This window comes from Narcine bancroftii, chromosome 1, assembly GCF_036971445.1.
Source record: "Narcine bancroftii isolate sNarBan1 chromosome 1, sNarBan1.hap1, whole genome shotgun sequence".
Classification (NCBI taxonomy): Eukaryota; Metazoa; Chordata; class Chondrichthyes; order Torpediniformes; family Narcinidae; genus Narcine; species Narcine bancroftii.
The window spans coordinates 141147878-141168299 of NC_091469.1; the positions used below are offsets into that span (position 1 = coordinate 141147878).

At 44.4% G+C, this 20422-nt stretch overlaps 1 protein-coding gene across 2 annotated transcripts in view; it reads left to right on the forward strand.

Moving 5' to 3' along the window:
* The first annotated feature begins 3220 nt into the window (after positions 1-3220).
* vegfc (vascular endothelial growth factor c) overlaps positions 3221-20422 on the forward strand; it is a 198517-nt gene continuing 181315 nt past the window's right edge. The window contains exon 1 of one of the 2 annotated variants that reach the window (XM_069940796.1): positions 3221-3818. In XM_069940796.1, the coding sequence (XP_069796897.1) occupies positions 3702-3818 (117 nt within the window). In that variant the 5' untranslated portion in view covers positions 3221-3701. The remainder of the gene's footprint in view (positions 3819-20422) is intronic. The other variant, XM_069940786.1, reaches the window with a different exon arrangement.

Sequence of the window (20422 nt, forward strand, 5' to 3'; positions counted from 1 at the left end):
GATATCTAAGATCCGGAAAGCTCCAAAATCCAGCAAGTGGGGAGAGGGGCAGCAGCACGAGTCGGGTGGGTGGGAGACCGGCATCATGAGTCAGGTGGCGAGGAGCGAGAGACTAGCAGCGCGAGTCGGGCGGGTGAGAGGGGTAGACTGGCAGCGCGAGTCGGGCGGCCAAGAGACCGGCAGCGCAAGTCAGATAGGCGAGGGGGAGTTGGGGGAGACGGCGGAGCAACTGGGGGGTGAGGGTGGGCGTGGATACGGCAGCACAATTCGGGTGGGTTTTCTGAAATCCAGAAAAATCTGAAATTTGGAACACACTATCCCCCAAGGGTTCTGGATAAAGGATTGTGTACCTGTATACCCAAGCTATAAAATTGGTCCCCTAGAGGATCAGAGTGGTCTAATATGTGTGCAGTCTCCCTCATAATTGGGAAGATCTTAAACAGTTTTATTTTGCATTAGTATTTACACAGGAAACTGACATGATGCATAAGGAAGGAAGGAAGGAAAACAAACAAAAGGGTCATGGAACATATGGAAATTATGTAGGAAGAGGTATTTGCTGCCTTACAGTGAATAAAGGTTGAAAAATCACCTGGGCCAGATGTGATATTCCCTTGGACCTTGAGGGACACGAGTGTAGAAATTTCAGGGGCCCCAGCTGATATGTTCAAAATGTCGTTAGCCATGAATGAGGTGCCAGAGGATTGTAGGGTAGCACATGTTATCTTGCTGTTAAAATAAAAGGTTCCAAAAATAAACCAGGTAATTATAGGCTGGTGAGCCTGACATCAATAGTAGATAAATTATTGGAAGGAGTTCTGAGAGATAGAATATAAAGGTATTTGGACAGTCATGGGACGATTGAGGACAGTAAGCTGACTTTGTGCCTGGTAGGTCATTTTTAATGAGTTTTTTTGAGGAGGTTACTAAGAAATCGTGGTCCTGCTGGTCATGGCTGCAGATGGAGATATTGTCCAAGTACAGGAAGGTTGCTCTTAGGCTGTGCTGGTCTACCAGCACAGTCCATCTCCTGCTGAAAAACAGAGACCCCGTTAGTGACCCCAAACGGAACCCAGCAGAATTAGTAGAGGCGCCTGTCTGCCTCGAAGGCAGTATATGGTTTATCCTGGGTGTGGATAGGGAGCTGGTGGTAGGCCGACTTTAGGTCAATATTGGAGAAGACCTTAAAGTGGGCTATCTCGTTGACCATGTTGGATTGGAGGGTAGGTGTCCAGTTGGGTATATCAATTTATGGTCTGGCTATAATCGATTAGCATCCTCGGTTTGTTTACCCCTTTTACCACTAGGACTTGGGCTCTCCAGGGACTGGCGCTGAGCTCTATGATACCTTACGCCAGAAGCCACCTCACTTTTGCCTTAATGAAGGCCCTGTTGGCCACACCTGCTCATGGCACCTATGGGCTTACAATCTGATGTAAGGTAATTGAAGAGGGCGGGAAGGATGGAGAGGCCGCAGGTGGATTGGGGGGCACACTGGGACAGAAGTGACATCGGCAGTGAGGGCAGAAGTGGCGTGGCGAGTAATGGCTTTGCCTGGTCTTCGCATGTGGCAGCATTCGGGAGGGCTCCCAGCTGGTCACGGAGCGCTGCAGCACACCTGAGGGCCCTGGAAAGGCACACCTTAGTGAAGTGGCCTTTCTTCCCAAATCGGGAGCGATGCAAGTTCTTCACTGGGCAGACTTTGCCATATCGCCTGTCTGACCCACACTGGGACCAACGGTACATACATGGGGGAGCTATGCTGGTGGCTGCGATCATCGCCTCCACGTAGGGCCATTCAGTGATGGCGGTTGTTTTCATCTTCTCCTGTGGCAGGGGGAGGTGGGCATTGATGACCTCTAAATGATGAGCTGCAGCCTCCAGGAAGTGGACTACCTCCATTGTCCTGTTTTCCTCCAGCAGTTTCTGTTGGGTGCTCCTTGAGCACAGCCCTTGCATGCAGGTGCCCCAGATCATTTGCTGCACTTCCCCTTCAGTCACCCCCCCCCCCCGCCCCGGTCTTGGTCAAACATGGGTGGGCTAGCTCACGTATGGCCCCCAGATAGGCATCTGCCATCTCATCTGGCTGCTGAAACCTGACACTGAGCAGGTACCGGGCATAGACCATGTTTATCGGGGGCTTGTACATGCTCTCTAGTACAGCCATCACGGGTTCATAGTCCGTGCAATCCATGATGGCCTGGAAAGCTCCTGGGCTCAGCTTGGAGCGGAGCATCATGAGCCATTTCTGGTTGGCATTGATCACCTCAGCCTGTGTTAGGATGATCGCCTCAATCACATGCTTCCAGATCTCGAAGTGTGCCCGGACACCCGGGTGTTGGGGGGTCGATCTCCAAGTTCCCGATCGTCAGAAACTTCTCCATGCTCTTTCTTTAAAATTTTTACTGGAATAAATTGTGAAGCACTGAGGTAGTAGCAAGCAAGCACAAAACTCAGGCTTTATTTCAGTACAAGTCTGAACACCATTTCAAGCCTTGGTGGCTCCCTGTGTGATTGGCTCAGGTCTGGCTGATTGACAGTTGGCCAGGTGGTCTTCCTGCAGGTACAGGGATCGCCCCCCCCCCCCCCCACCCTTGCAGTCCGCTGGTGATCCTATCACCACAGAGGTATAGACAGAATAGCTGCAAGTAGGTTTATTCCACTTAGATTAGGGCAGTGATCATAGTTTTAAGCTGAAAGGGGAAAGATTTAGGGGAAACATTAGGAAAAAGTTCTTCACTTGGAGAGTGGTGGGAGTCTGGAATGAGCTGCCATCTGATGTGGTGAATGCAGGCTCCATCCTGTCTTTTAATTAGATGGGAGAGGTCTGGAGGGTGATGGAATGGGATCAGGTCAGTGAGATGATGGTCGGCACAGACTAGAAGGGCCGAATAGCCTGTTTTCCTGCGCTGCAGCGTCCTAGGGTTCGAATGCAAGTTCACCACCCACGGGCTAAAGGGCAGCCAAGATTGCATGAGCCAGACTGATAAATTCAAGTGGTCGCTATCAGTAACAGGAACGCTTCGTGGGACCTGTCAAGATTTCAGGCTCTGGAAAGGAATACAAGCCAGGACTTGACATGTGCATTTTATATTATTCCCCCCCCCCCCCCCACCCCCCCAGCCACGTGGGGATTGTCAAGGCCGTTTCCTGGTTGCGCTCAGCTTTAACAGTGCGGGTGGACGCCCCCCCCCCCTCCCTCTCTCTCTCTCTCTCTCCCATTCCGTGCCAAACTCCTCGTATAAATAGCGAAGCCCAAGATCAAAAATCCAACCTCGTCAGTGCAGGGAAGACGGCGGCGCTCACCCAGTCGCAGAGGCAGCTGAACTGACGGCACAGTCATCATGTCCAGCTCGCCCCCTTGGATCCCTGTGAGCCAGCATTCGGGCCAGCGGTCAGCAGCGCTGCTGCTCCGGCCAACCCGCAGATAAGGCGATCTGCCCCTGCAAGAGAGTCGCCCCCCAAGGGCTTTTCGAAACCGAACCACTGCGAGCCCTAAGTTCTCTCAAAGATCTCCAGCCTCCCCTCCTCCTCCTCCTCCTCCCCTCTACCACATCCCCGGTCCGCCCTTCCACATTTATCCGCAAAGAACAGGGAACGAGAGAGAGTTGGGGGGGGGGGGGGGAGAAAGATCGAGGATTTAAAAAGAAATCTTCCTTAACTGCTGGCGAGGTCGCTTCCTGCTGCTTCCCTGGACAAAGATGCGCATTTTGGAGATCTCTCCCTTCTTGGTTTACGCTGCCTTCTTGCAAGGGGACTCGGCTTATGAATCCAGTCAAGATTATTACGATGAATATCGGGACCCGGTAGACATGAAGGTAAAGGGATTTTTCCTCATTTTCTTTTTATTTGATGTGACTTCTTGTTGCTTGCGACGGCTGTTCTCGTCCAGCAGTTGAGCACCTTGGTGCCCCCCTCCCCAGTGAGTTGGAGCTGGAGGGACTTGGCTGAACTTTTTTTTTCTTACAAGAACAGATCCATGCAACTTTTGAGTATAAGCTACAGAACGTGTTCAGGTGCAAGAGGAACTTGATACATGTATCTCGCTTGGCTTTGTATATATAACGTGTTATTTCACAAGACTTGCTTCATGTCTCTTCTTACAAACGTTGAAATGTAGGCATTGATACACGTATCAGGCGGCTTGCTAAATGTATATATACCCCATCTTCAAGCCTACACGTCGCTGATAGATCAACGCAACCGTTCAGTGGTGGGATGGTTTACATAAGATGTTAAGATTTTTGGAATGTTACCATTCTGGTTTCAGGAAAATAGAGGGTCGCATGCGAGAGGGTGTTCGCGGTGGATCCGGGGGACGAGTCCGAGAGGCCGGGTGGGGGTCGGGGCGAGGAAGGAGGGACGCTCCACTCCCCGCATTTCCCCCACTGGCGAAGGTTTCACCTGAGGTACAATAGACCATCCTGCTCACGGACGGGGGCGTCGCTCTCGATCAGGTCCTGGAGAAATTGATGAAGTGCAGAGAACTTCCGACTGTGTTTTTGTAAGCTGCGTTAGAGAAACCCAATTTGCACAGTTTCCTTCTTTGAGCGGCCACTAAACTTCCACCCTCCAACTTGTCCAGCGTAAAAGAGTAACTTGGCCACGACAGATTTGTAACTTTATTCGGAAACAGCCCTTTTCGAAGATTCCAGCCGGCTTTCTTGTTCCAGCTGCTTTCACACGACCAAGAATGAGGATACAAGTCATTTCTATATTGGAGATCCTTTCTCTGCCCAGGAGAGAAGACGGGGCAAGGGGAGAAGGAATTTTGTTTTAGGACAGGGAATAATGTGAGTCAGGTGGAGGATGGTACAGCAAAAGGGGAGAAGAGAGCAAGGAGATGCCAAGCTCCGAGGAGACGCTGTGCGCTCCCGGCCCCTCCAGCGACCGAGGGAAATCCACGCCGCAATCTCGGCACCGTGGAGCTGGGAGGTTTTCTTCAGCCTTGATGGAGGGCGGCAGGCGTGTGACTGTCGAAAGGGGGTTGGAATGGAAGGGGGCATTGATATGAGAGGAACTCTGATGGCAAAGGGAGAGATGACCGTTAACAGTTGGCGAGAAAGATGAAAGGATGCGCCACGGCCAAGCAGAGGAGACGAGCTCCGTACATGCAGCCAGGAAGGTTGCAGAGGAGGGGGAGAGAGAGATGGAGGGAGGGTGGGGGGGGGGGGGGGGGTGGTGGGAGAGAAAACAAGTATGCTTGATTCACACCAAACTATGATCTGACACATGATAAAGTGAAACCCAGAGGAAAATAGATCCCAGGGGGAAATTTCAAACACATCTAGATCTCGCTTTTCTTTTCTATGTTAAACTCTCCCCACTTCCCTACAAAGAGAAAGGCATGTAGGTGAAGGAAGAGATGGTTAAATGAAGATGATAGAACAGCAGGAGCTGAAACAGAAGGGATATGACCACAGGAAGGTCAGTAAAATGGATAGATCGAAGTGGGAAGGCAGGTGAGCAAGAAAGGATAGTGCAGAGGTTCTCAACCTCTTTCTTTCCACTCATGTACCCCTTTAAGTAATCCCTATGCCGTGCGTGCTCTGTGATTAGTAAGGGATTGCTGTGGGTGGAAAGAAAAAGTTTGAAAACCACTGTTTTAATCGTACCTCTTTGACTCGTTATGTGCACGGTTTCATTACTCCAAAGGAAATGGGGCCAATGACATTTTTTCTCAAGCAAAATATTTCAGTGACAATATCCCACCTTAAGCAATCCCTTACTAATCATAGAGCACCGAAGGCATAGGGATTACTTAAAGTGGTATGTGAGTGGAAAGAAAAAGATTGAAACCACTGGTATAGTGTGTACGTTTAGAAATGAAGGGGTGAGGGAACTCACATATAACACACATGCAGCATGGGAAGGCATCTAATGTGAGCCGCTGCCTCAAGAAGACGGGCAACACCATGACAAATCTCCATCATCCTGGCCGCTCTCTCTTCTTGCCGCTACCAGCAGGCAGAAGGCACAGAAGCCTGAAGCTCTGCACCTCTAGGTTTGAGAACAGTTTTTTTTTCAATGACTATCAGACTCTTGAACCTCCCGTTACTACCCCAATCCTCCCTATAAATCACCCCTGGACTTCCAAAGATCAGTAATGATCACAAAACAATACTTTTCTTTATTTGTACCACTGCAGTTGTGAATTTTTATCTATGTATTCTTTTACATTTGTTAGATATTTAAAGTGACTGGAAAAAGTATCAGTGACCACACGGGAGCAAAGAGAGGCAGAGGCAGAATATAGAAGATGGACATATCAAAATGAGACAAAAATATAAAGTTAAACAGGAAAGTCTGCAGATGCTGTGTTGTGGTGCAAACACAGAAGTGCTGGAAAAACTCAACAGATCAAGCAACATCTATAAGAAGCTTCATCGAACCATGGAAAAATTCAGCACTGAAACAGGCCCCTTCACCCCTTCTAGTCTGTACCAATCTATTATTATTCTTTGTCCCACAGACCTGCACCCAGTCCATAGCCCTCCATACCTCTCCCATTCACGTACCTGTCCAAATTCTTTTTAAATATTAAAATTGAGCCCGCATTCACCACTTCAGCTGATAGCTCACGACGTCCATGTGAAAAAGTTCTCACCATGCCTCCCAAACCCCTTCCCCTTCACCTACACTCAGTGGAAAAAGCCTAACTAAATTTATTCTGTCGATCCCACTCATAAATTTAAATACCTCTAACAAATCTCCCCTCATTCTTATACGCTCCAGGGAATAAAGTCCTAACCTGTTTAACCTTTCCCTGTAATTCATTTCCTAAAGTCAAGGCAACATCTTAATAAATCTCTGCACTCTTTCAATTTTATGGCTGTCTTTCCTGTAGTTAGATGACCAAAACTGCACATTCATTACCTGCACTTTGTGTATTGCACAACAATATAAAGTGTTTTTATTGATAGAGAACTACCAGTGGCAGGGGATGTCTGCTGCTTAAGAATGGAACCATAAATAAAGGTGAAAACGTTCTACATTGCAGACAAACGTTTCGTAAAACAGCGAAGAAGTGTGTTTGAGCTGTCATACCAGATATATATGGACATTGTGAAGATGGAAGGAGACCATCATTAGGCCAAGACACAGAAACTAGGAGAAATCTAGCAAGCAAAGTGACAGGCAGTGGGCGTATATAGCAAGGAGGCAGGGAGGAAGTTTGAGAGGTTTCAACAGCAATGATGAAAGCAAAAGAGGGAGTGAAAGTGAGTAGTTCTGAAGACACAGGGAGCTTGCAGTCTACTGTCATAGCTGGAGGGCGCTCTCACTCACTGAATGGGGCTACTGTAAACTCAATTCAACCTTCGGTTTGGCTGATTAAAACATTATGTTCAATCTTAAAAGAAATGTGGACTACAGATGTGCTAATGGCATAATGTTGAATGTGTTCTCCTTGACGCTTGTCCTATGCTGTCCTTTTCTTTAGTTGCTCTCGCTTTTTCCATCCCTCAGGCTCACCTTACCCTCCTTCCTAGGATTTCACACCCACTTGCCTTCCATGTTATTGTCAAATACAGTCTCTTGCACTTCACTGCCAAAATGATTAAGTGTGCTGGCTTGGTGAATAGGTCCTGGCAAGCAAATAATTTTAAAGGGAGGAGATTCGGAAGAAAATGCCAAGAATAAGCAAGAAGCCAAAATAATGAATGTAATTCATACCTTTTGATTCTGGGTGTAAACAGTGAGACAATGTTTGCCAGAGAAATAATAAAGTGGAACTGTGCCAGGAAAGATCTTGCTTGTTATCAACCCCTGAAGTTGGTCACGATGTCTTTGACTACCTGCGCAATATTGAAGGAATGTTAACATTTAGGAAGAGGAGGAATATCGCCTGCTAGCGAAGCAAGAAATAGGTTAGACGTACATGTGCGGCCAAGGAGCTGGTACTGGGTGAAGGCCTCAGTTACGTGGACCATTGGGTGCACTTCCAGAGAAAAACGATGGGTTACACCTGAATTGGATATGCATCAAAGTATTTGCTAAGAAGTTTGCTGCTAATCAGGAGGGTTCAAACCACCATGATAGGTAGGGTGGGAACCAAAGTAATATCAGCAAATAGAAGGATTGAAGAGAAGGTAAGGGTGAGGCCTCATAATTGTATAGGAAGGAGAGGCAAGGATGGATAGTGGACTGATGGGCTGAACTAGATATATTTCAAAGCAAAAAGAGTATTATGGCTGAAGCAGAAAATCTTAGATGCTGCGTGAGTACATTGAATTATAACGTTGTGGCCATTACAATGGTTAAGGGAAAGATAGGACTGGTATCTCAACATTACAGGGGTTTTGATGTTTTGGACAGGATGTAGAGCAGGGGTAGCCAACCTTTGAATTTTTAATCTTTCATTTAAACATACAGCATGGTAACAGGCCATTTCAGGCCACGTATATGTACCAGAAGTGTAGGTTAATTGGGCACTGTGGACACATAGGCCAAAATGGCCTGTTACTGTGCTGTATGTCTAAATTAAAAGTGTAAAATTCAAAGGTTGGCCACCCCTGATGTAGAGAGACATAAATGAAGTGGGAGAGTTACTGGCAGAAGGTCACTGCCAGAATGTCACAATTGATTGGATCTTCTTTAGATCCAAAGGCTTAGATGGGACAGAATTTGTTAAATGCATCAACAGAGGTTATTTACAAAAAAAGGTAGATAGTCCACCCAAGCTAGGAGGTATACTACATCATTCGGCCTGGCCAGGTCATTAGGATTTAAGTGGGAAAGCATTTTGGGAATAGTGATCGCAGCTCCGTAGGTTTTAATATAGTGATGGGTAAGAATGTCTGGATCGTGGGGAAAATGCTAAATGAGGGACGCCAAATTATAATGTGATTTGGAAGGACCTGGGGAGATTAGATTGAGAGCAGCTGATATTACATAAGTTAAATCCCAAATTTCTGGTCAGACTTCAGGATTGGCCTGCTCCGCTGAGGAAGAAAGAATGGCAAGGTTGTAAATTTAGTCAAGAAGTAAAAAGAAGCGTGAGTAACACACGGTGAAATAGAGTTATTGGTGTAACTCTCAGAGGGTTCTTGGCTTGCAAGCCCATAGCTCCCTGAAAATACTAACTCAAATATATAGGGTGGTAAAGCATTTGTCAGTTGGGACGTTGAATAGAAAAATCTGGAGTCATGTTGCAGATGTATAAAACTTCAGATTGGCCACATTTAGAGCATTCTGCGAGGTTCTGGTTACAGGAAGTATGTGACGGCTTTGTAGAGAGTGCAGAAGGGAGTCAACAGGATGTTAAGATGGTGAAGAGAGTGTTGCCTATAAGGAGTGGTTGGACTGCACTTTTTTCCTCTGGTGTGTTGGAGGCTGAGGGGGAAAGCAGATAGAAGTTTATACAATTATGAGAGGCCTAGATAGTCATGGATAGTCATCGTCGCAAGCTGGCAATGTCAAATACCAGAGGGCGCAGCCTTAAGGAAAGTGGAGAAATGTTTAAAGGAGATTTACAAGGCAAGTATTTTACTCAGAGTGCGATAAGCTCTAGTGGGATGGTGGAAGATATTGATAATGGGGATAATAGTGATGTTTAAGGGATATTTAGACACGTGAACAGGCAGGTGGTGGAGGGATTATGGATAGGATTAATTTACTTTGACACCACACTCGACACAGACGTTCCTGCGCTGTATGGTCCTGTTTAGTTCTCAACTATTCCAACGAAAGTCGATGAGCCCTTTAACAGTGCTACCTGTGCTGTGTATGAATTGGCAGTTCTGTGTCCTTTTACAGTAAAGGATAATTACATTTTCAAAGTGCTGGTGTGTCACAGTAAGATGGAAGACACAGTTGGAGTGCACGATTCGCTTTCTCTTTCACTTAATATCTTTTCTCTGCTGCGGAATAGTGTTGCAGCCACCCCGCATTGCAACCTTTGACTCACTGAGCCTGTGACTCTGCATTGGATCTTGCTCACCTCGCTTTCTGCATGCTGAGAGTGCGTAACCGTTAAGTTCCTGAATGTATCGTCCAGTACAACGAAGTGACCTCTGGACCTAAAACCCTTCCCTTCCCACCTAGTTGATCAAGAGCATTCAAGGATAGTTAAAATGTATTGACGTAATCTGGAAAACAAAGTTAAAATTCAAATATAATTTACAAAATAACGATACATTAAATTGCACCTGATATAAATTAATTACTACAATCATCATATTTAATTTAAATAAAGGAGCAAAACCATTTGTCCTTAGTTATCACTTTAGAAATGGTTGGGAAATTGCCCCCATGCCCTCTTCTTACCTGTCAGCCTGTGCTCCTCCCCATTCCCCTTCCTCCCTCCTCTCCTCTCCTCCTTCGCCCCCTCCCCCCTCCATTTTGGTCAGGCATTGACCTATTTTTTTCTTATTCCTGATGAAAGGCCCAGGCCTGGAACGTTGGGGCATTGGCTGATGCTGATGTGGAGTAAAAAACTTGCTTCTATACTCAGGTTGATAAGGACCCATCCCCAGACAGCAGGGACATAGAGAGTGCAGATTCTAGAATCGGTTGTAAAAAAAAGATAGTTGCTGGAGGAACTCAGTGGGTCAGGAGAGTGAAGGGAACTCTTTATTTCTCTCCACAGACGCTGCCTGTCCTGTTGAGCTCCTCCAGGTAGTGTTGGGTGCAGGGACGCAGCAGCTGGTCAGATAAGTCAGCCATGTACCTCGCAGTACATTCAGTATTTCTCCATTGCCCTGAGCAGGCCTGAAAGTGCGACATGAGCAGTGCACTAGTTGGTAACATCATTTTGATGCCCCATTGCAATCCTGTAGTCTCTGGAACTTCCGCAATTGTTCACAACTCCATCATCTGCATGAAACTAATGATTCCTAAAGCAGGAAAGCAGAAGGAAACGGTTCATGGAAAAGGCCTGTTCCTGACTCTATAATTCTGTACTGAAAATCTGAAACAAAACCAGAAAGTAGAGCTACTCTTTTTAGCCTCCTGCCTGTTACTTCTCCACATTTTTTGCTCTTCTTCTCTCTCACCCATGCCCTCTTCTTACCTGTCAGCCTGTGCTCCTCCCCATTCCCCTTCCTCCCTCCTCTCCTCTCCTCCTTCGCCCCCTCCCCCCTCCATTTTGGTCAGGTATTGACCTATTTTTTTCTTATTCCTGATGAAAGGCCCAGGCCTGGAACGTTGGTTACCCATTACTTCCTATGGATGCTGCGTGTCCTGCTGAGTTTCTCTAGCGCTTTTGTGTACTGCAAGTGAGGCCAGACAACATCTGAGGGGAGAGAGAAACAGAGGTCAAAGACCCCTGCCAGAAATGAAACTTTAACTCTTTGTCGTCCCTTTGCTGCCCGACTTGCTTACAGTGATAGAGAAACCTTCTTGCAGTTCCAGCAGTTTGGGTTCAACCCGGAGCACTGGTGCCATGTGCATGAAGTTTGTATGATCCCCCTATGATAGTGTGGGCTTTCCCTGGGTGCTCCAGTTTCCTACAACATCCCATTGATGTGTGGAATGGTAGGTTAATTGACCATTGTAAATTGCACCTGGTCTGCAGATGATGTCAGAATCTGGAGGACGCAGATAAAAATGTGGGCGATTAAAAAGAGATGGGCATTTATGGACAAATGACAGCTAGCCGAGAACTAACTGGGCTGAAGGGCCTGCTTCTGTGCTGTATATCTATGAGTGTTTCCAGTATTTTTGCTTTTCATAGTGTGGTGGTACACCACCGGCCTACTACAGGGGGCAACCTCTGTACCTGCAGGAGTGTAAGGGGACAGGACAACACCTGGCCGGCTGCAAATCCTGAATGGATCAAGTCCCACCCGGACGGGTGTCAATTACCCTCTGGGATGTAAGCCTGCGCGCCGGCCTCCTGAGGTCTCACACTGAGTTGCTGCAGCCACAGCCAGCCTGGCTCTTTGGAGATTTTTGTGGATTAAAGCCTGTTGTTCAGTCCTTACCTTGTGTGTGTCTGATTCTGTCTAACAGCGCACCACACATAGCTGAGGCTTGTACTTCCGACAACTGTTACTCCTCTGTTGTTGTTTACCCTGAGAAACTTCAATTTCAGACCAGTTTGGAAATGAAAGACATCTGTCAAGTATATTGCAGTCTCTTTCCTGAAAACATCTCAAAAACATGTCAAGCAGGGTGGGGTGGGTGGTGGTGGAGGGGGCAGGTGCAGTTGGCTGTATGTGGATTCAATGCTGCAGCAACAGTCTCCACAACTTGACCACAAACAAAACTGCTGGAGGGAACCAGGGATCAGTGGGAGTAAAGGAACAGTCAAAATTTCATGTCAGAACCCTTCATCTGGAATCTATGACAGACCAGTGTCTTGATGAAGGACTCAAGCCTGAAACATTGACCATTCAATTCATTTTCCTCTGCTGTTAGTACTCGTCCTTCTCTACAACTGCATAATTTTATGCTGGGCAGGTGTCTATTATCATGGAAATATTTATGAATTTTGTTTCACTAGGCAGGGGGAAATTTCCTTCCCAAGCAAAGAGTTTGTTGCTTGCCAACTGGATTGACAATTGTTTTCCTGAATCAGTAACCACACCATCCTAAATAGAAGAGAAAAGATGCCTTATATTGTAGCTGCACATTCAGTGGGTTTATTGGCTTGTTGAAAATGTTGGCTTCCACCTTGCCATGAATGAAGTTTCTCACCCTTTGCCTTTTACAAGCATGCACCATTTCTAAATTGGCTTACCTTGGACGGTAAACGTTATAACATAAATTGATCGAACCAATTCCATGTTGAATTGATCCCTGATGAAAGGCTTAGGTTTGAAACTTCAGCTGTCAATTGCTTCCCATGGGTGCTGCAGGATTTTGTATGTTGTTCCAATTCTCCAGGATCTACAGACTACTTTTTTAAAAATTCAATGCTGGCTGCTAGTTAAGCAATCAAATTAATCATTAGCGCAGTTGGCACAGGGGGAGCACGGGTTAGCGGAGGGATGGCATGTTTAGCGTCGGAGCAGCACGGTTAGTATAGCAGATAGAGCAATGCTAATACAGCAGCAGTGACCGGGGTTCGAATCAGGCACTGTCTGTAAGGAGTTTGTACATTCTCCCCATGCCTGCATGGAATTCTTATGGGTTCTCTAGTTTCCTCCCAACCTTCTATGAGTGTTTCCAGTATTTTTGCTTTTCATAATGTGGTGGCACACTACTGCAGGGGGCAACCTCTGTACTGTGCTGGGGTTGTAGGCCAATTTGGTGTAATTGGGCGGCACGAGCATGTGGGCCAGAAGTGATTGAATTAAATCCCTTTTAATGCATCTTCACAACAGTCCTGCAAATTATTCTCTCATATGTCTATCCAAGCCCTTCTGAAAGCTCCAGGAGCAGGAATGAACTATTCTCAGATTTGCTCCAACACTGAATGAAATCACAGCTAATCTAATCAACTCCATCTTCCTGCTAGTATCAAATAAACTTTGATTTTCCTATCATTCAAAATGTTATCTATCTTGAACCCCAGTGAAGTCAATGAGTTTACCTCCACAATTTCCAAACATATTCCAATGCACATACACTTGTAGTTGAAACAATACCTGGTGACGTTATAAATTACTGAACACAACACTGAATTATGTTCATGCATACAACTCCATGTTCAGTCACATTTTTACCTTGGTGATAATTAAATGTCTTTAACATGAAAATATTTTCCCTTCAATGTCAAACATTATTTTACCAAGTTCATCTTTGTAGGGCCAATGTGTTGAAATCTCATTGCAGTTTTTCCAGATCTCTTTTAGCTGAAAGGTAAAATATTTAATAAATTCACCCTTATGCACATTTGGATATTGTATAAACATGTGTAATAGTCAAGCTTTGTGGATCAATTTTTAGGGTAAAATCTAGGTGGTTGACTATTACATGCATACTACTTTTGACCATGGTAAGTACCTGCATTGTTTGGGGTTCCCTGGAACTTGGATGGGTGGACAGCCGGATCCAAGTTAGGCAGGCAGGTAGCCGGGTCCGGGTGGTAAGTCTTTGGTCAGGGCGTTGGAATCTCCAATGGGCAGGCAGCCGGGGCCAAAAAATAAGGGGATCAACTTTTACATATAATACATGGAAAATATCAGATCTTTGGGTCAAAAATATGGGGTTCATTTTTACATGGTATCGATTAATACACATGCATATTCCATAATGATTCCACTAAATTTATCTTTGTTCACATACAATAAGTGAGTGTGAGAGTATCACCCACAAATTCTTTGCTGCCACCCCCTCCCTGCCATTCAATCAGGTCCATTGCATATTGAGTGCTCGCAAGCAAAGACAAATCTCTTGCTGTGACAATTGAAAAGTTTGGATAGAATATGAAGTGGTATGAGAAAACAAGTGGGAACAGACGAAAGGTTGATTGGAATTGAAAATGCTGCTTGGAAATTTTCACAGGTCTATCATGATGCAACTCAATACGTTTTATTGCTCAAAGAAATTTGAACAATGCACTCTTTTGAAGAGTGATTTGATTTTCACAATCTTTCGAATGATTTGTGTACCTGGTTTAATGTAGTCATTGCACAATTTGAAAGAAATTACTTTTAAATAACAGAGGAGATGATGTGTTTATGCAATTGCATAATATAAACAGGTAATGACATGTCTTAAGTGTTGGAAAGAACTGATGATTGAGGAGAATACACAGGAAATGTATTGGAAGTGAAGGCTTAATGTCTAACAAAGTGGATTTCTTCTAAGATAAATTCTATGTCTCATTTGGGCTGTTGAAACATGGACCATCAATTGAATTCTTGGAGCTAATGATTAGTCATGATTTTATCAGTCTATTGAACCGGTGAATGGGGAACTAGCGCTACCTCTACTTATACTTATTTATTACCGAAGAAGAAGAAATTGAATTGGAAAATCTCAATAGAAATGTATCCAACCTATCCATCCATAGATCTCCAACATTTGAGCAGGAAAACAGATAATTTTTAATAATTTGCAACAACTAATAGTGAGAACTGCCTTGAGAAAGATGGAAATTTAAAAGCTTGTCTTTACAATACAGGCATTCCAATATGTTTGACAATTTAATTTGCCTTAATTCATGTAGTTATTGATGTGGCATAGGAAACTGGTGGGCACTAATCTATGTGCAGGAATATCCCACCATAATACACAGGAAATGTATTGGAAGTGAAGGCTTAATGTCTAACAAAGTGCAGTAATGGTCAGATAATCTATTTTTACTGGTGTTGCTAAAGGATTTTGAGCAGAGCAGAGAGAATTCCCCTATTCTTCTTATATAGGGGAATATAGGGCTATTTCCCTATATCCTGTATCTCTCAGAGCTACAGGATATAGGAGCATCCAGAGGTCAAAATATTGATGAAGAAATAAAAGTTCAAATGCCATCATGGCTATTAAATATACAAGACGTCATCAAGCGTCAAACATTTTGGCAATTTCCGCAAAACAGACGTCAAGCGCTGAAGAGCTGGCTCTGAATGGGCAACTAAAGAGGCATCGTCTGCAATATACATATAAGTAAATCTGGAGTTAGAATGTGGATATAAGTGATCATAATCTTCTGGATTATCATTGAGCTTGAGTTCTTAGTGTTCACACTGAAGTTTATTGGCACATGTGCCAAGATACCATGATGGAGATGTAGAGACATAGAGCTCTTCAGCATGGAAAAAGCCCTTTGGCCCAATCTGTCTGTCCATTCCAACCAAGCTAGTCCCATTTGAAAGCATTCACCTCATATCCCTCCAAACCAGTGGTATTCAAACTGCCCTCCTAAACTCATATTCTACCTTCTGCAATCCCTATGCAATAAGTGCTCTGTGATTAGTAAGAGATTGTTTAAGGTGGTATTGTGTGGGGGAAAAAAACGGTTGAGAACCACTGCTCTGGACCCAATTTTTACTGAAATATTTTGCTTGAGAAAAATTGTCATTGGCCCATTTCCTTTGGAGTTATGAAACCATGCACATAATGAGTCAATTAGGTACAATTAAAACAGTGGTTTTCAAACTTTTTCTTTCCACTCACATACCTTACTAATCACAGAGCACTTATGGCATAGGGATTACTTAAGGTGGTATGTGATTTAAAGAAAAAATGTTTGAAAGCCACTGCTCTAAATCTTTCCTATACATGTGCCAGTTGACAACTCTTTTGAATGTTACAACTATTCCCACCTCAACTTCTTCCTCTGGCACCTCGATCCATGTACCCACTGCGGTGAACTGAGATTCACTGGTGGTGTGTTATAATGATGGCTGGCTCCACCCCTATCTACCCATATATAACCCTGGTTTCCCGTCTAAACCCTGAGCCCCTCTGAAGACCACTGTAAGACCCTACCCTCAGTTATAAGCTAATAAAAGTTTATGTTCTCCTTCCAGTCGTGAGAACTTTTATTTCACACTTCACCCACCACACTTTGTGCGAAAGAAATGCTCCTCAAAACTCTTTTAAATCTTTCCTCTTTAATCTTAAATCTATGCCCACTAATTTTTGATTCCCCTAACCTGGGAAAAAGACTTTGATTACTTTATCTATGTCCCTCCTGATTTTATATTACTTTATCTATGTCCCTCCTGATTTTATATTACTTTATCTATGTCCCTCCTGATTTTATCAACCTCTATAAGGTACCCCCGCAGTCATCTATGGTCCATTGAGAAAAGTACCAGCCAGCCTATTTGGCACTGTAACAATCTCTGCATGTTTCAGGAATGAAAATCTACTCTTCTTTTCAGGTTTTCCTAATCTCTTTTCAACAGCCACCTTGGTTCAGGGAACAATCGAGAAGACAATAAATGCTGCCCTTGCTTGTGAACAAGAGTGAAAGTGAGAGGACAGTGAATATTTTTGTATATACATTGTTGTTGCTGAGTATTCAGGAATGCTAGACTATCAGGGGTGACCTAGAGTGTTCATAGTTCTGCTATATGGCAAGCATTTTACCTTTGAATATTATTTTTAAATGCACCACCTGCATGAGAGTTGTGGATATAAAAAAAAAGATTAATTCTCAAACCAATGATTGGGTCCAATTCAGTTAAAAAAAAAGTCTGCAGATGCTGGGGCCGAGAGCAATATATAAATGTTCTGGAGAAACTCAACAGGTCATGCACCATCCATAGGAAGTAATGGGTAATCAATGTTTCAGCCCCGGGGCCTTCAAGAATGCAAAAATAGGCAGGCACCTGAATCAAAAGTTAGGGAGAGGAGGAGGAAGATGAGGAGAGTAGAGGGGGTGGGGGGAAGGAGCAGGAGGAGGAGTCACTGGCTAACAAGTAAGAAATACAGTAAAAGTCTGAAAGTCCGGAGTCCAGAAATCCAGACTTCCTGAGAATCCGGACTTCTCGAAAACTCTTGTCTTTTGCAAGCGCCATCGCCACAGATGTACAGGGACAACAAGCGACCAAGCAGAAGTCACAGAAATGTAATTTAAAAATTTTTTTTTTTGGATTTTGCATTTTATACAAAAACATGTCTTGTTAATAAACTATCAAAATTTAACTGTTTATTCTCCTTCAATTTGCATTTTAAAATTGACACCTGAGAATCCGGAAAAATCTGGAAATCCGGACCGACCCAATCCCTGAGCAGTCCGGATTTTAGAACTTTTACTGTAAAAGGTGGCTGCAGGTGGAAGGGCAGAAGACTATACTTGCTCCAAATTTTACCTTGAGTCACCAAGAAACTGTGAAGGAAACATTATCAGCTGTTTAAGAATGAACTTGTCACAGTTTACATCAGCAACTTTGTATTTATGTTCAAATATGTCTCAGCAGAATCAAGACTCAGTCAGTGCATCAAACTGCACTGCTATGCCTTGGAACAACTGAGTTTATCATATTTCCCCACAGTGAACAGTGAGATTGTTTCCAAAAATAAACTCCTTACGGCATGAATTTTAAGTAATTAGCCAGATGTGAAATTGAGCTACACAGGTGAATTGTACCAGGGCAGATTGTATTTCTAGTTGGGGCTGGGGCACCCGAAAGGAACACAACAGTTATTATCACCACTTTTCCAAGCCAAGGAATAGCAAAAGTTCCATATAGTATCCACTACAGTGTTAATCATTTATTTTCCTATGTAGTGCCCTTGCCAGTGATGTAGCTCCCTGGGGTTACTCCTCTACTCCTCTCACTACCCCCCCCCCCCCCCCCCCCCACCAATCCCACTGGTCTCAGCTCCTTTATGATCAGTTGCAGAAAATATTCCAGACAGTGGTCCTTCCCCGTAAATCCCTTTGCTTTGGCTGCTCCAAGCTTCAGGGCATTCCTCAGCTGGCACTCCTGCAGCCTGGAATGCATCAGTCAGCAATATTCCCACACCGCCATCTCACTGTGCCGGAGAAACAAGATGCTTTGGGCAGACCAGTGAATGTCTTTCACTGAGTTGATGATCTTTCATGCTCTGGATATCTGCCCCCATGTGCGTTCCTGGGAGAGTCCTCCGTTACACTGCTGCTAGGGATGAACTGTGACCAAGACCTCCACCCACACTTAGAAAATTCACAGTCTGTGGACGCCTGTCTCCTCCCCTTAACTGTCATCTCGAAGGCAACGTGTATCAGGAGTGATCTTCCGATCATTAAGGTGGGCTCCTCGTACCGTCAGCCTCACCAGATCCCGGCACTCATTAGTGAGTTCTGGCAAGGAGGCATTCCGTCTGATGATGTGGACACTTTGATCTGAAAGCCATTTCACAGTATCCAAGTCCTTGAATCTCAGTGTATGCAGGACTGACCACAGCCTGATGTACTTGTGGACAAAATTGTTTATACTAGATGTAAGATGCTATTCACAGTTGGTTTCAGAATGATACCTCAAGTCAGTGTTTACATCAGTCATCCTTCCATAAAGTCATTATGAATGAGTCATTTCTTTTTCACCCACTATGCTTCTTCACGCTCTCTGCATTTTTAACAAAGGCACGTGTATGGGAAAGTGATGCATGGATGGAAGAAGTTGATATGTCCTTGAATCTAGTGAAAGGTGTCTCAATGGCTGGTGTTACTAATATCCAGCATTAATGGAGATTTGTGTGCCATTGCATGCAGAAGTATTAGTGTCCAACTAAAAACTGAGCTAGCTATTAATTTAAGGGAGGTGCAACAACCTGTAATCCTTTTGTCCTGTTACTAACAACTGTTTCAACAGTGAGGTAGGACTTTGTGCTGTGCAGATCAAATCTATTCTTTAGCAGTCAGGGTCTCAAAGACCAGTCCAGTGGCGTTAGGACCACAATGGAGATGTAGGAAATGATATTTGCTCAGTGTTATCATCACCAACTCAGGAGGTTGTGGGCCCACTGCCCATGGCTGAGTCTAGAGCAGTAGTTCTCATCCTATGCCATAGGGGCTTTGCAGTTAATAAGGGATTACTTAAAGTGGCATGTGAGTGTAAAAAAAAAAGGTTGAGAACAAATGGTAAAACACTGTAGTTGAAGTAAAAACACAAAAACTCAACAGGTCAAGCAGTGTCCTTTATATAGGTGAAAATACATGAACGTCGTTTCAAGCTTGAAGAACCATTGGTCATGAAGAAATGTTGGTCATGTATTTTTACCTTTACTATGTAAAGACCATTTACTGCTGATGCTCCAAAGCTCCAGAGATCTGGTTCCAATCCTCACCTCAGGGACCAGCTATGTGAGGTTTATACATTCATCTCAGGACTATATGTGTTGGTTTCCATCGGAGTGCCAGTTTCCTGTCACGTTCTAAGGAAAAGCCAGTAATTTAACTGTCTTCTGTAAATTACAATTAGTGAATTGTAATGGCAGGGTTTTCAGGTGGCACGGTTGGTGTAGCGGTTAGTCCAACGCCTTTACAGCACCAGTAATTGGGACTGGGGTTCAAATCACACACTTTCTGTAAGGAGTTTGTATGTTCTCATCATGTCTGCGCCAAGGAGTTCGGTTTCTTCCCACCATTCAAAACATTCTGGGCATGTAGGTTAATTGGGTATAAATTAGGCGACATAGGCTTGAGGGTCGAAACGGCCGTTACCGTGCGGTATGTCTAAATTAAAATACTTGTGTGGCCTCCATTATCATACCAGCTTTTTACTTCCAGACTTTTTTAATTAATGTAATTTCCGTTCCCCAACTATAATTCTTAGATGGCAGCTAAAGACTTTAGATCATTGGTTCGGATCTCTGAGTTGTTCGCTGTGTAACCTGCACATTGTGGTCCCTGAAGCTGGGGGAAGTCAAAATCTAGCCTTCTCAACAAATGTTGGCGATCATTATTGAAATGAAAGATTCAAGTGCTGCTTGCATCGATCATGATCTCGGAATGTCCCTTTGCTCTTTACAGGCAATGAAGGACTTCATCATCTCTGTTTACAATTTGCAATTGGAAATGCAAATCTCCCTCTGTCCTGTGCCCCTCCTACTCACTTTCCCATCCCTACCCTAAACAGCAATGAGATAAAGACTGGGCTCT